The sequence below is a fragment of the Macrotis lagotis genome, chromosome X, assembly GCF_037893015.1.
Source record: "Macrotis lagotis isolate mMagLag1 chromosome X, bilby.v1.9.chrom.fasta, whole genome shotgun sequence".
NCBI classification, from domain to species: Eukaryota; Metazoa; Chordata; class Mammalia; order Peramelemorphia; family Peramelidae; genus Macrotis; species Macrotis lagotis.
The window spans coordinates 309,486,481-309,502,762 of NC_133666.1; the positions used below are offsets into that span (position 1 = coordinate 309,486,481).

Here is a 16,282-nt window from a genome sequence, read left to right on the forward strand (position 1 = left end):
TGAGCCAGTTGGATGTTTACATTATAGTTGGCATTAATATGGAATATGGCAAGTTCCTAGAAGTAGGCTTGCCTTAAAGAGGGAGAGTAGGACTATAACTGTGAGTAGTCCTTGTACTACCAGCCTGAGCAAGATAGGGATACTTGGTCTTAAAGAAGTGTAACTAAAGTTGATTTTTTTCTAGAGAGAGAGATTAAGAAAGAAATTAGTGTGCCTTTTAGTAGAATTGAAGACTTGATTCCTGCATTACTATGATTAGTGATTCAGAAAACCCTAATTATCCCTGAGGAATAAAGATTCTGTTTTTATCATCACTCACTTTATATTTCAATAGCCTAAATAAATGGTAGACAGTTGTCACTGAAGTTAAAATTCTTGGAAAATTAAAATAGCCCCTGATAAACTTAGATATTCATCATGCAAGTTCTAAGTTCAGTCATGTAGATCATAAACTTAAAACTTTCTAATCCTCTTTTATTCTTGGACTTTTCATAACTCCCTGATAGTGTCTCCATGTAACACTCAAAGCCCCCCCCCCTTTTAAGGTTTTTTTGCAAGACAATGGGGTTAAGTGGCTTGCCCCAGGCCACACAGCTAGGCAATTAATAAGTGTCTGAGACTGGATTTGAACTCTGGTATTCCTGACTCCAGGGCTGGTGCTTCTATCCACTGCACCACCTAGCTGCCCCCAACTCAAAGCATTTTAATGTTTTGGAGATTGCATTAGAGCAATTAGAGTTAATCTTTGACACAAAATTGACATCACATTTTCCTTGAAAATGTTTGTTGCCACTTCTTACAAGTCATAGTTGATAACATAGTGCAGCATATTTATATACTCTGAACAGCATTTCACTATTTTTTTAAATTACTCCTTATTTTGAGATGTTGACATTCCTTAATTAGCCACATAGCTGAGAGAATACTGTTGGTTCTATGATGTCATTGATATATACCAATAAAGATGATGAGTCTACTCTCTTATTCTGCACTTTTTGTCCATCTTTCCAGAGGTACTTCTTAAATACGCTAGAGCTTTTCAGATGATGAGGTGCAATACTCAAGACTGTCTACCTTTATTCCCTACTTCATTCAATATATGCTGATTCATTTCCTTTTCTAATTATATATCTCTTTGATGATGTCTTTTATAACATTTCTCACTTGGTACTCATCTCTGGTAATATCTTACAACTTTATCCATCATACAGCTTTCTATTACCCCCTTTTTTCCTTAGGGGAAAACTTGTCTTTTCTGAGGTCCTGTTTTCCATATTTTTGCAATCATATAAGGGATAGATGTTAAACCTGTGATTTTATTATGTAGGGAACTCCTAGATAAGAAAACTTTTATCAATTTAGATTTGATACCTTTTTCATGTATAATTTTAGGAAGTTGTCTAGAATTAGAAGTTATTTTGCTTATATACAACCAGTAAGTATCAGAAGTGGAACTTGAACTCAAAGTCTTCCTAGCTTTAAGGAGCACAGATTAGTTTTTGTATCACTAAGCACTTTGAACATCATTGAAAGCACATTATAATTTCCCAAGTGAACTGATCTCTGTTCCTTTTCATTTCTTGGACTGATGCCAGTTTAAGACCTGTATTGAGGAATTTATTCCATGGACTACTCATCAAATTGTATCTTTCATGATGTGAGATCTCTGATGTTAGACTTCAAGATTACTGAAGGAATCATATAATCTTGTTTAACTTTCCTATATGCATTAGAGATAGCTTATTAGATGAGAATCCTTTAAGGGTTCATTTTACTATATTAGAAGAATATGAATGTTGAAAAAAACAGATGGGTTTATGTTCAGCAAAGTTTTAGATCATGAGTAGATTATGAGATCATAGGTAGCTTCTTTAGTGGAATCTAGTTTATAATCTCTTCAACTCAGTCCTAGATCTAAATCATTATTCATTTGCAGAGATAATCTGAGAAAGTAAGGGAGTTTAACTCTTAGATTTCTGATGTACATGAACTAAAATAAAGACATGCTCCAACCTTGCATATTGTACTCTGGACAGTTTTCATCCTTTTTTTTTTTTTTTTTGGATACAATTAGGCCAATTTCTTTGATATATTTATATAGTGGCTACAAACCCAAGTTGCCATCAATTAAGCTAGACCACAAGCTTTCCTTAATGATCTGAAGGAGTAGTAATATAGTATAGAGAAAGACCATTGCAATTGACTGACTCTTTTTTGTAGCCACTTAGGGTAAATTTAAGGGAATGTAAAGTATCCATCATCAATTTAATTCAGAATTATCATCTTTGGATACTGGTTTATCCCTGCACTGGTGAGATTAAAATATTGTTTTGTCTTTGTTTTACATCCACTGGAGGATATAAGGAGTAAATAAGATTAAAATGAATAATAGTTTCTAATACTCAGATCTCATTTTGTACAGCATCATAGCATCTTTATATTTATCACTGTACTATTTTCTTCAGCAAATAGATATTATTTACTGAGATAAGAGGTGGATAGAAAATAAAATAAAGTTAATGAGTGCTCATTGCCAGCAAAATGGGAGTTTAAAGACAGTTTTCACAAATCCTTATGCTATTCTGTCATAGATCACATATTAAAAAAAAAAACAACCCAGTAAGTTGCTAGTAAAGAATAAGCTTTCTCAGATCAGAAATTACCTTACGTAAATAAACCCATAATAGAATGTAATGTTGTAGTAATCTACAAGTAAACTGAGAAAGGAAGGTAAAGTATAAGCCATCATTAAATAATTTATTTTCATATTGATAGAGCTGGAATTATGCTTTCAAAGAATTGTTAACAAAACAAAGTACAATTTAGAGTTATAAAAGTAAGTAAGTGCATATCCATGGGTATTGAAGATGATGCTTGGCCTGCTATTTTTCTCATTAAACTATTTTATGTTAAACTATATTGTTAAAATATTGACTAAGAAGTAACTCACCTCTTAGATTCTTATAAACTTCAGTTTTGACAAATGACCAAAATATCATTTACTTTTCCCAAATATGATATTGGGTATAATAAATGAAAATAAAATTCATTGTTAAAATATGAAAGTTTTATATTTGTTTGCATAATAAAAAGGACATTTTTGTAGAAAAAACTTGGAACTGTTTTTCTGTTCAATAATTTAAATATGAATTAGTTTTTAATTGGAGTAAATTTTAATTTCATAGCTTTAGAGCTCAAAGGGAAGAGATCATTTACCCCCAGGTGCCTAGAATTTAGCTGAGACCACTGGAAGGCAGAAATAACCCTCAGGGCAGCTCAGTGGTACAGTGGATAGAGCAAGACTGTGGAGTCAGGAAGATCCTCGTTCAAATCTGGTCTTAATAATTACCTAGCTGTGTGACCTTGGGCAAGTCATTTAACCCATCTATTGCCTTGTAAAACCCCTCCCCTCCAAAAAGAAGAAGAAGAAGAAGATACTCTTCTGTTCCTATTCCTCCCAGGACAATTCTCTTTTTTCCCTGGTATTTCTTCTTCAGCTTATTTCCTAAAACTATTCCGGGTTGCTTGAGTGCTTAAATGAGTCAGAAGTCACCTGGTTACTTACTTCCAGTGAAGCAACAACAGACCACCAGGTCTTAGTGTTCCTCCTGCTCTAGCCTACTCTGCTTCTACAGGCCTTAGCCTCCACCTTGTCTCTTCTTTCACCCTCTAGGCACCATCATCTGACATACTGTTGTGATCTAAGGTCCCTTGGGCCTCTCTTGGTCCTTACTGCAGCTAAACGTGTATCTGTTGTTCCTAATTAGAAGATGATGTCTTTAAGAAAAGGGACTTTCTAATTTTTTTCTATATGTATATTCTCAACACAGTGCTTAGCATATAACAAGTGTTTAATAAATGCTTTCACTCATTTAGTTAACTCTGTATTTTACTGAGAAGAAAATTTAATACTCAAGAAGAGTCACTTTATCAGGGTTACATAGGTGGTAAGTGAAAGAGCTAGAATTTACTCCATTTCCACTATATCACAGATTTATTTAGTTTAATATTTTAATTGTCCCAAAATACATACATTAAGGGTTAAAAATTTTATTCTAATGGATACTAGCACTATAATCACTATTACTTCTTAAATCAAGGAAATCTATTTTATAGCTTGCTATGTTTTAAGCAAGTGAATTCTTTTAATTCTTAACCTGATAACCTTAATAACTTAATTCATAGTTATTTTGCTAGAAAAGTAAATTCAATGATAATTATAATTTTAATGTAATTTATGAATAAATATGGGTACCTTAATCCTCATATTCAGCTAGAACTGTATCTTAATCTGTTTTATCTTCATGAATGGAAATTACAATCCAACTTTGCTTTTCTTCCCTGAGCAATTTTGGTCCATATCCTACAAAAATTTGCCAGAGTATACATCCATTATACTAAGGTCTTTCTTTTCTTTTCCCTGACATCATGAGAATATACCAGTAATACTTGCATATTTGTTCTCCTTCTCTGTCACAGTAGCACCATCCCATCTTTTTTAAACGTAACACAGTTCCCTGATGGCATCCTTTACTCCTGTTGTTGTTGAATGGTTTTAGTTGTGTCTTGTCTGTTTCTTGGAATCTATGTCTTTTCTTGGCAAAATTACTGAAGTGGTTTGCCATTTCCATTTCCAGCATCTCCCTGTTTTTCAGATGAGGACCTGAGGCATAAAAGGACTAATGACTTGCCCAGAATTACACAACTAGCTAGTATTTGAGACTGGATTTGAACTCAGATCTTCGTGACACAGACCTACTACTCTGTCCAGTATGTTGCTAGCCTCCCCATTCTTGATGCTGCTTATCCTTTAAAGTTCATTATTTATTATATACTTCAGTCTTTTTTACACCATCATGCACAACACTTCATTGCCCTCCATATGATATTTATTCAAAGGATATAGTTTTTTATGACTGAGTAGAATATTATTATTCAAAAGATGGGTCTTTGTTTCTAGTCATATTTATTGTCATTAAAGGAATTTTATTATTTCCTGGAGACACTTCAGCCCATTGGTCTTTAGTTTAATTTTGAGTTCATCTCATCTATATGTACTATATTTCACTGTGTGTGTGTGTGTGTGTGTGTGTGTGTGTGTGCGTACATACGTACGTATGTGAGTATGTGAGTACATACTGATAGAAAAATGCTGTAGCTTGTTCATCTGACTGTCATAATGTGATCCATAATCAAACCATTTTCAACTACTTGGTCTTTTCTGTGCAGGTTTTTAGGTTAAACTTTTTGGAATACCCCCACATCTCCTTACCACACACAAATCTTTTCATGAATACTATTAATACTGTCTTAAATTTAAATAGTACTTTTAAGTTTTAAAAAGTACTTTCATTAAAACAATATGGGAAGGATAGCTAGTGTGAATATTATCATCATTTTACATTTGAGAAAATTGAGACTCAAGAGAGGTTTAATGAATTACTGAACCTTTTCCCATATTTGATAAAGGAAGAAAGTTGCAGTATAGTTTCAAGGGCTTAGGATTTGGAGTCAAATAGACCTATCCCATCTCTTTCACTTACTGCCTTTTTGGCATTGGGCAAGACACTTTGATCTTGTTGGGCCTCTGTTTCCTTCTCTGTAAAGTAAGGGGGTTAGACTAGATGACCTACCTCTTAAGGTACCTCTTTTAGCTATAAATTTAGAGTATGTGATTTCTGTAAGGTGCTTTCTAGTTGCAAATACTATAGTTTATTTGCAAATCTTGAAGCACAAGTCTCTAGAGAATCAAAAGTTGCAGGGGACCCAAAAATCAGTGGAGATTTACATTACAGTTCTTTTTTTCTTTTTTTTGCTTTGATTGATTTTGTTAAACTTCGCTGGTCAGATTATTCCTTCAGGTTTTCCGTCCCATTCTCCTGTGCAGAGTTATTTCCTCTCTCTCTCTCTCTCTCTCTCTCTCCCTCCCTCCCTCCCTCCCCTTCCTTTGCATTTCAGTCCATTACTATCCCTCCCCACTGCCCATCTCTTCCCAGTGCTATACCCTTCCCTATACCATCATGTTCCCTCCAACAGCCTTCCCTGTCATTCATCCCTTCTGTTACTGATCTTCCATCTCATATCTCCTGACTTCTGCTGCCTGTAGACATTCTCTTCTCTTCTCTTCTCTTCTCTTCTCTTCTCTTCTCTTCTCTTCTCTTCTCTTCTCTTCTCTTCTCTTCTCTTCTCTTCTCTTCTCTTCTCTTCTCTTCTCTTCTCTTCTCTTCTCTTCTCTTCCATCTTAAGATCCTTTGATCTTGTCAAATTTTAACTTCTCTCTCTCAATCTCTCTCTCTCTCTCTCTCTCTCTCTCTCTCACTCTCACTCAGCTTTTACTTCCTCTCTTCCACTTCCCTAGGTGGGAATTTAACTCTGGTCTTAGGGATTTAATTAAATTTACCAATGTTCTATTAAATGACAACTCTAATGACCCTTCTCTGTTATCTTTTCTTTTAACCTTTCTAAAGCATTTTAGTACTTGACCAATTCTCTTCTAGATAATCTATTTTCTGAGTTTTCATAAGTGACATAAGAGAAATCTAAAAATATACTATTTGTAAAGAGATAGGTTGGTCATATAATAAAGGTTGAATAACCTTTGTAGCCTGAATATAAAATGGGAAAAGATCTTGAAGACCTCCCAGCATTTGGGGTAGTTCTTTTGTAGAACTATGTGTTAGAACGTAGATAAAGTTCACTAGATAAGAAGACCTGCGTGGATTTCAATTTAGATTGCTAGAATAGCTGCATTGATTAGGACAGGGATGTTTTGAAGGTCTGAAGTTTTGAATGTTCTGAAGAAAAGTAAATTCTATATGTACCTTATGTCCAATAGTTTTCTCTAAAAATTTGGTTTTCACAAAGTCATTCTTAGGCTATTATCTTAATATAAAGCCTCTAATAACAGTCTTAGCAGTTGACTTATCTATAAATTTTCTATATTTGGAATACAAAATTACCAATGTCATCAACTAGCCATTATAATAGGATTAGTCCAAATTTTCCTTTTTAGACATTTTTTTTCAGATCTTGTCACAGATGACATCTTTGTCTATTAAATGTAGCACTTTATTTAAAAATTGAATGTGCAATGTGTATTTCAATCTTGTTGCCTCAATTTTTTTGGTAAACTGTACTTTATCTGCTTTTTTAATCTGCTCATTAGTCTTGTGTATTAAAACTTTGAGATCGATCATTCCTTTAAAGAAAATGTGTGACATAAATGGATAGGAAGTGAAAGATAATAAAATACTGACTGTAAAACTAGTGTTATTTAAAGTAAATGGCATTTAAGTTAATGAGAAATTCTGTGTGGAGTTTTCCAAATCATTAATAATAATTATAACTCATGTAGTTGTCATCTTCATATTAGTAGTGGCAACATCTCTAGGGGAAAAATCTGGAATATCTAATGTTCTCTTATCATTTTAGGATCTCCAGCAGAACTCTCTCCTAGCACTCTTTCTCCAGTTAATCATAGCTTGGGTAAGCTGGTAATCTTTATCACTTGGGTTTTTTTTTTTTAATTTTTTAAAGGTTTCTAGTTGTCATATTTGTGTAACCCAAAGTTTCTCTCTCTTTCAAGGTGTGATTATTTCAAATGTGTGATAGTGCTCAAGTTGATTTGGGGAAAATGCTCATTGTTTTTGAGATACAGACACCTGAAGTGTTACTACAATTCTAAATTCTTATTGGATGGGAAGAAAAATGACAATATTTTCTTACTCATGGAAAATTGAAAGGCCAGGTACAGCTAGGTTATTTTAAGATAGTCTATGAACTTAAAATTTGCTTTATCTAAATGTATTAAATATAGATAGGGATAGAAGTAAGATCTTTTTGAAGAAAAATGCTTATCTAACAACTGGTTCCATATGAGACAGTGGAAAGAACATAATACAGTTGAAAGAACACTACTAAATTCTATGCAAATAGTACCTTATTTGTTCCTGAAAAGTTGTTGCTATGATCCCTATCTTACCATGAGGACACTAGGACTTGACCAGGGTCACTTCGCTGGTTATCTGAGATCAAATTTGAATTCAGGTCTCTGTGACTCCAAAACCAGTACTCTATCCATTTATTCCACCAGTTCACCTCTCTGGTTTCCTCACCTCTAAATGGGAGTTCTGGGTTAGATGAACTCTGTGGTCCTTCCAATTGTAAATCTGATCTTGTGATTTCTTTTTCCTTCTTTTCACATAGTAACTATTTCTAGTCAACTTCTTCCTAAAGAGAGTGCAAGCAGTTATGTATCTTGCAAGTAAATTCCATTATAATAAAAATTGTTATGTGGAGTTCATAATGTGAAATTGAACCTGTACATAACCAGTCATTGTTCTTATGATCCTTGATACCCTTTGAAGAAAATTAACATACTATTTAAACTGGCAAACTAAAAATGTTTTGAGGTTCTGAATTACATTTCTAGAGGAATTTTTCTCTTCTTTGAGTTCTATATTAATGAAATCAGAAGTCCCTATCTTTGTTCCTAGATTTTGTGTATCTTTTACTATTTTGATTAACTCACTAAGTACTAATTAAATGTTAAATTTAGGAAAGTGAGAGCTTAGAGTTTTTTCTTTGAAATTATCACTTTAAATTATCATTAAGTTTCCTTTTAAATTATGAAATTTTTATTCCAGTAGATTGGAGCTATTTTTCTAAATAGATTTTCTGCTATTTGCCTTCCCCAACCTTTTCCACCAAAAATTATTCTATTAATTGTGCTTTTATCTTAAATAGAGGTACAAATAAAGTGAAAATTCAGAAATATGGAATTGGAGTTAACTCATTAATTTATAGAAATCATAGAATCTTGATCTTGGAAAGAACTTAGTGGTTATCTTAGCACATGTATAAGTAAGTGAAATTGCCCAAAGTCAAATAGCTAGTTAGTGGCAAAGATGTAAGTGAATCTTGTCACAAAACCAGTACTTTTTCCTAATGTAATTAGTGATTACTCATTTCCAGGTTGACATAAAAATGAAAAATTGTAAGCCTTATTAAGCTAAAATTATCAATTGACAAATGATCCAAAATGAAGAGATGGGGTTTTAAGACTGGATGACTGGATAAAATGAGACAGGTCTTAAAAGGAAATTCTGGTATAATTTATGGAAAATTTCAGAACCATATTGTAAATAATTGTTCATTACATGGTACTAATACTGGCATATTTGCATTAGTAAAGATAATTATGTTCATTATCTTAGGAGTTTATTGGTTTTATCTCTCCCTTCTATTTTTTTTTTTTTTTTTTTTTTGCAGATTTGCAACCAGTTACTTACTCAGAGCCTGCCTTTTGGTGTTCAATAGCATATTATGAGCTAAATCAGAGGGTTGGAGAAACCTTCCATGCATCACAACCTTCACTGACTGTAGATGGATTTACAGATCCATCAAATTCAGAGAGATTTTGCTTAGGTTTGCTCTCCAACGTTAACCGAAATGCTACAGTGGAAATGACAAGACGGCATATAGGTGTTTATTTTCTTCTTTTTTTTTCCCTTTATAAAGTAATCTTGACTTAACTGGGTATTTGTAATTATGGTCAATCACCATGTTACTGATTTTAACTTATCCTACCCTGGCTACAATAGCAGAGAATTTTGTGACACTTTGTAAAAACTAGTCCTGTGCATTGGTAATGAAAATATGCTAAGGTGTGCATCTACAAAATGAGTATTTGCAAACAGCAAACAGCCAAGTAATGTTTTTGTTTCTATATATACTAGGCATTACTCAATGCCCTAGATACCTGTTCGTTTATTTGTCACCATTTCCAGCCAACTTTTGTCCCTCCTTTGTGAAAGACTTGCCGTGTCTTAGAAAGGTACCTCTTTGTGAATAATCCCTTCTTCACACTTTACAAGTCTTCAACTCAGTTCAGTTCTGCGCATATATATTATGATTCTACTTGTGCCACGTACCTTTAGAGACAAAAAATATAACAATTCCTGACAGCAAGGAGCTAACTGAGATGAATCTGCACAGTCATAAATAAATATAAATAATAAGCAAATGAAAAGAAACTACAGGCAAGTGGGGAGGTCAGCAAAGGTCTCTTGTAAAAAGTGTCACTTGAGCTGAGCTAAGCATTCCAGCTAGAGGAGGCAAGAAAGGAAGAACATTCCAGACATCAAGAACAGCCCAACAGCCTCTCTAAAGGCATGGATAGGGGATCTGGGATGGCACATGCAGAAAATGGTGAGCCATTCCGGTTAGTCTGAAATGTAGAGTATGTAAGAAAGATTGATATGAAATTGGTTTTGAAGGACAGGTTGGGTTACAGAAGGCTTTAATATTCTATTTGTATTTTATTCCAGAGTTTGTATTTTATTCCAGATGTTCCAAGGAGCCACTGAAACTTCTTGGTACAGGAGAGTTCATAGGCAGATAATTGAAGAATGGATTGAAGAGGGAGTGGGGTGGATTCAGGAAACACACTTAGGAAGCTATTCTAAGATTTGGTTGGGGGAGAGGCTGGAGGGAGGGAGACTTGGCTACTCAAATTTTTTTTTTTAAATGAATGTTAAAAATAAACAATAAGCTTATTTATTTTTTGAAGACAGTATCATAAAAACTCAGAGGGGAGAATATTTAGGAAGACAGGGTGGTCAGCATTGTTAAGTGCTACAGACATGACAAAAAGAATGAGATTTGAGAAAAGAGCATCAAATTTGGAAAACAGAGGGAGACGAACCATATGAAGTGCCTACTACTTGTTAGGTGTTCTGCTGAGTATAAATACTATTTCATTTTAACCTCACAACAATCCTGAGCTGTAGTTGCTATTATTAGCTCTTATTTTACAGCTCAGGGAATGGAGGCAGGGGTTAAGTGATTTACACAGTTGAAGGGGTAGAGTGGTAGACAGAGCTAAGTGGAAAGTTGAAGGGGTAGAGTTGAAGCAGATGGTAGATGGTTATGAGACTGAACTGCTGTTGGTAGATGGGGTGGTTTTCTCAGACATGCTGGGATCATCAAACTCAAGAGAATGTGGGAAAATTTTTTAATCATAGAAAAGTCAGGATTTGGGATTAGCTCATTGATGGTGGCAAATGAGTAGAATGTTTTTAGACTAGGTGCCATCCTGCTGCTGTCTTGGTACCACCTTGACAGTCACCTTCATCATGGTCATAAGAGCATGAGCTAGATGATGTCCTCTTTCTCTGAATTGTGCTGTGGAGTATAGTGGATAGAAGGTGCATGGATGTAAATTTGGTCTTGATATCATTTGACAAGCATTTATTATTCCTGCACTGTGTGCCAAATACTATATTAAATTCTGTGGACATGAATGCAAAAATTGTCTCTGCTCTCAAAAAAGTTAGATCCTGGTTGAGGTGAGATATCATGTGAGTGGAATACACTGACATAGGAAGAAATTAGTTCTTTTTTAATTTAAAAAAATTTTTTTTAGGTTTTTGCAAGGCAAACGGGGTCAAGTGGCTTGCCCAAGGTCAGCTAGGCAGTTGTACTCCTGATTCCAGGGCTGGTGCTTTATCCACTGTGCCACCTCGCCACCCCTTAGAAATAGGTTCTTTACTAGATGTCTTAAAAACAAAGGTTCCTTCTAGAAACTGTACCAGATCATCTTAGAGGTTCATTTAACTGAGATTCTGTGATTGTGTTGCTTCTCTGATTTGTAGTCTTTATGTCTTCTGGGATAAAAGATAAATTCCTCCACTTGTCATTTAAGGACTTCCATCATCTAGTTATCCACCCATATTCAGCCTTAGTTCACATTATGGCTGCTTTATCTCATCCATATTTCAGCCTCATTTGTTTACTACTTGAACTTTTCATTCATTTTCTATTTATCTCTTCTTTTGTAAGTTATCTACCCTGTGTGTAAGGGTGAATGCAAAGACATTAAGTTCTTACTATGTGACAAGAACTTGGGGGGGGTACAAATAGAAAGCAAGACATTTAATCAAGGAGTCCCCTTTTGAGAGGACAGTTCAGCTGCAGGATGGAAGGAAAGGACTCATAGTCCTTTGAATATAGCAACAGGGCTGACAACTTCTTGGGAGTGTAAATTATCTAGGTCTGCAAAATAGTTCTTTGGATCCTCAAGATGCTGCAACAGAACAGATGGCAATTGACCTGCAGGGAAGTTGGGAGAACGTAAGGATAAGGCAGATAATTAAGTCCCAGTGGATTTCCTTCTTATTACAGGTAGTGACCTTCTGGGCATCAAAGAGATCTAGAAGCTTAGAGGCCTGGGGTTGGTTCTCAACTCTTGTCTTTCTAAATCTTCATAGTCCTTTAAGATTTAGCTCAGGTCCTGTCTGTTTCCAGCATCCTTGATAGTCACTCTTAATTCTCCATCTTCAAATTTTCTTTAATTTTTTTATTTCTTTATTTTTATCTTTCTCTTACCCTAGGAGAATATAAGCTTTTTGTGTTGAATATTTATTTGTGGGGCGGGGGGGGGGGAGGAAGGAATCTATACTTATTTCATTGGTCTAGGAAATCCTTTTTATCAAAACAAATTGACATTTGTTCTATAAAAGAGTCTGAGAGTTGCCTGAGGCATGAGGGATCAAATGACTTGATCAAGATCATAGAGCTCTGATATATGTCAGCAATAGATCTTGAATTCAAGTCTAACTACCAGCTCATGCTGCTTTTCGTTATTTAGATGATTGCATGTGATATATGGTTAATAAATGATATTTGAGTTAAACTTACAGAAATTTTTTTTGTATTTTATGTATTAGAAATGTGAGTTCAGAAGTCAAGTAATGTGGCTGTTTTCACATGCTACCTCTCATACCAACTTCGCAGATTTTATATCTTCCCTATTTTTTTTTCATGTTAGCAGATAAAATGGATGGTTAATAGCTTTTCTGTAACTAAAAGAAACAATAAAATATAGTGTATTCTTTTCTCTGTCAGAAATAGTCTTCAAATACCTTTAAAGAGTAAACTTTACCAAGTTCACAATAGGAGATGAAAAAGTTGAACTAATCTTAAATTTTGTTTTAGGAAGAGGAGTGCGCTTATATTATATTGGTGGAGAAGTTTTTGCTGAGTGCCTAAGTGATAGTGCAATCTTTGTTCAGAGTCCAAATTGTAATCAGAGATATGGCTGGCACCCTGCAACGGTTTGCAAAATTCCACCAGGTAAGATTTTTTTATATAAATTAGGTTAATTTAAGTCATGTCTTAGGTTTTGCTGTTATTCTTGATGACTATAAAATTAGGTTATTTTTGCATTATGGTTTATTTGAAAGCTTTGATTGTATTTGAATTCTTATGAAAATATTGACCAGAATTTATTTTAATCTTTTTCATGATAGGCTGTAATCTAAAGATCTTCAATAACCAGGAATTTGCTGCTCTTTTGGCTCAATCTGTGAATCAGGGTTTTGAAGCCGTCTACCAGCTAACTAGAATGTGCACCATAAGAATGAGTTTTGTCAAAGGTTGGGGAGCAGAATACAGGTATGGAATAGCCATTTTCTTTTCTAGTCTCAGTGTCAAAATGATTTCTTATTTTTCTACTTGCTTCTCTGTGTTTAGGTTTCTTTTGTATTTGTTCAACCTCTTCTGTCAGCATTTCTTAGAATTGTGGAATCTTTCATTAACAAGAATGAAATTATAGGTCAAATGCCATTTCATAGAGGCAGCTGGTGACATTATGAATTGAGCTCTGAACCTAGAGTCAGGAAAGGGTCTCATTAAAATTCAGCCTTAAACATGAGTTATGTGACCCTGGCAAATTATTTAACCTCTGTTTTTCTCAGTTTCTTCAACTGTCAAATGGGAATAATAAGTGAGGCTCAAACAAGATGTTTGTCAAAAGTGTTAGCACAGTTCCTGGCACATAACAGGATCTATAAAAATGTGTATTCCTGTTGCTCTCCCTTCCCTCCTCTCTCATTAAAATTCCTGGCCTATAGGATCTATAAGAATTGATTCAGTACATTTCTAGTACAAGAAAATAATTGAATTTATTCATTTTTCCTACTCTGAATAAGCATTATTAATTATGAGACTTCTAACGTTATTGTTTTAGTTAGATACTTTTGAATGAAGTATCTGAAAATGTGAAAATTGCTGTGAGAGCTTTTTATTGTGTTTCAATTTTATATACCATCTGTTGAGATACAGAGTACTGATGCATATCATGGCATAGAAATTAAGTTGGGGTTTGTTTTCCCAGGCTGTACAGGGAGAAAACAAGCGTAGGTACATCCCACAAAGCTAGAGAGGCTTCAAGTACAACCTCAGCAGTAGGATTACATCTCAGTTTGTCTTTCATCTAAGGAAAAACTTCAGTTAGGAGAGGTTCATAGGGTGCTGGTTTAGATGCACCAGTTCCTTAGAACTCTTAGCAAGCAAAAAGGGGTTGGGGTCTGTGCCAACTCTGACAAAAATCATGGCTTCTTGAATGAGTAAAATAAGTATGCTGGCAAAATCTATTTTATGATGCAGTATTATTTCAACTTCCCTATAATTGTTTCTTTTGTAAGATTTGTAACTGAACACATTAAGTATTTCCTATTTTTACAGTTGAATTGAACTGTATAAATCTTAAAATGAAATTAAAATGATGTCTATAAATTTTTCACCCAACAGACAAACCTTTTTTTTTTTCAGCTTTGTTAGGAAATTTGTGAGTTTAGAAGATAGAATATGAAATAGTTTGGTACTCATGATTGGAAAAGATTTATAGTACAGCATCTCCTTAAGTGTGTGTATGCACTAAAAATTGCTGAGTAGGAATACAAGGAAGAAAAAAATCTGACTTTTATCTTCTTATATATAATTTTCAGTTATCTAGTTTTAAAAGTAAACTGCAAGTGAGTAATGATAAAAATGAATCATTTTATGAATACTTCCAGGGGATTTGGTACATAAGCATAGAGATGATAACTGAATCCTTGGAAACTGAGTCACCTAGAGAAATAGTACAAAAAAAGTAAAGATGAAGAGCCAGGGCAGAATCCTGTAGGATACTCTTAGTTAGCTGGCATATGACTTGGATAAAGATTCAGCAAAATACATGGAGAAATCGTGGTCACCTAGGTAGTAAGATTAATGTCACAAAGCTAGAGAGAGGAGAGTATCAAGGAGAAGATGACAGTGTCAGAAAGGATGAAGATTGAGAAAAGACCATTCAGTTTGTTATTTAAGAGATTGATAATTTTGAACTGAATAGTTTCTGTTGAATGATGAAGACAAAAACCAGGTTATAAAGAGTTAAGAGGAGAGTGAAAGGAAAGAATGTGGAGGCACCTATTATTGAAGGGCCTTCCCTGGGGAATTTAGCCTTAAAAAGGACAGGAGAGATACTAGAGATACTAGCTGACAGAAATGGTCAAGAGGTTTCTTTTCTTTTTTTTTTTTTTTGAGGATAGGAGGATATGAGTGTGTTTGTAGGTAGTAAAGAAAGTGATCAGAAGATAAGTATTCTTTTAGAATTGTTTTATCTATAAATTACAAATAAAATTTAAAATTTTTTTATACCTATATAACCTCAAATTTATAAAATTTATATCAAGTTAGTGAAAATAGACTAAATTTTATCTACAGTACCAGAACCAACTATTAATAAAGTTTATTTATAACTAAAAGAAGGAAAATAGCCAGAAAATAAGTGAGAGAATGGGGATGACAGGAGTCAGTCTGATATTGGAAATAATATGGGCATTGACATAAAGGATTTGCAAGTAGGTGGGACTTGAACTTCACAACGAGAAAAGTCACTTCACCATGAGAGGAGGTGAAGGCAGAAATAGTGGCAGAAAGCATCTGGGGTAAAGTAGCAGAAAGACAAGAAAACTTGGCAAATGGTATCCATTTTTCAAAGACATGAGAATTTTTCAACTGATAGGGTATGTAGTGGAGTGGGGAAACATAAGAGGTTTGAGAAGGGATGAAAAGGTTTGGAAGAACTTTCTGATGAGTGGGATAGTCACTTAGGGAGATGAAAAAGGATTGCCTAGTAGTAGTGAGAATCCTATGTAACACAAATTTGTAATGAATACAATTCAGCATAATTGTTATTTTTTAAATTTTCTTCAGCTTCATTCAGCAACATATGAAGGAATAAAGGCCCCTGAGCTTTGACAGGGCAAGTTCAGCAATAGTATAAGGGAGCAAGGAAACAAGAAAAGTTGAACTGTTTGTTCAAGGGGTTAAGATGGGAAAGGAACCTATAACTTGTACAGGGATTATGACTTGGGAAAGAACTAAACATTTGAGAGATTGCTGATCTTAGTGGGAATGAAGGCAGAATTTAGAGTTGTAAGGCAGAGGAAGAAGT

General features: G+C 34.3%; 1 protein-coding gene across 5 annotated transcripts in view; it reads left to right on the forward strand.

The window, feature by feature from the left end:
- The window catches only part of SMAD2 (SMAD family member 2), a 91,886-nt gene that overhangs the window by 65,840 nt on the left and 9,764 nt on the right, over positions 1 to 16,282 (forward strand). For 4 of the 5 annotated variants that reach the window (XM_074202383.1, XM_074202384.1, XM_074202381.1 and 1 more), the window contains 4 exons: positions 7,432 to 7,485; positions 9,271 to 9,483; positions 12,997 to 13,134; positions 13,311 to 13,455. In XM_074202383.1, the coding sequence (XP_074058484.1) occupies positions 7,432 to 7,485; positions 9,271 to 9,483; positions 12,997 to 13,134; positions 13,311 to 13,455 (550 nt within the window). The remainder of the gene's footprint in view (positions 1 to 7,431; positions 7,486 to 9,270; positions 9,484 to 12,996; positions 13,135 to 13,310; positions 13,456 to 16,282) is intronic. The other variant, XM_074202385.1, reaches the window with a different exon arrangement.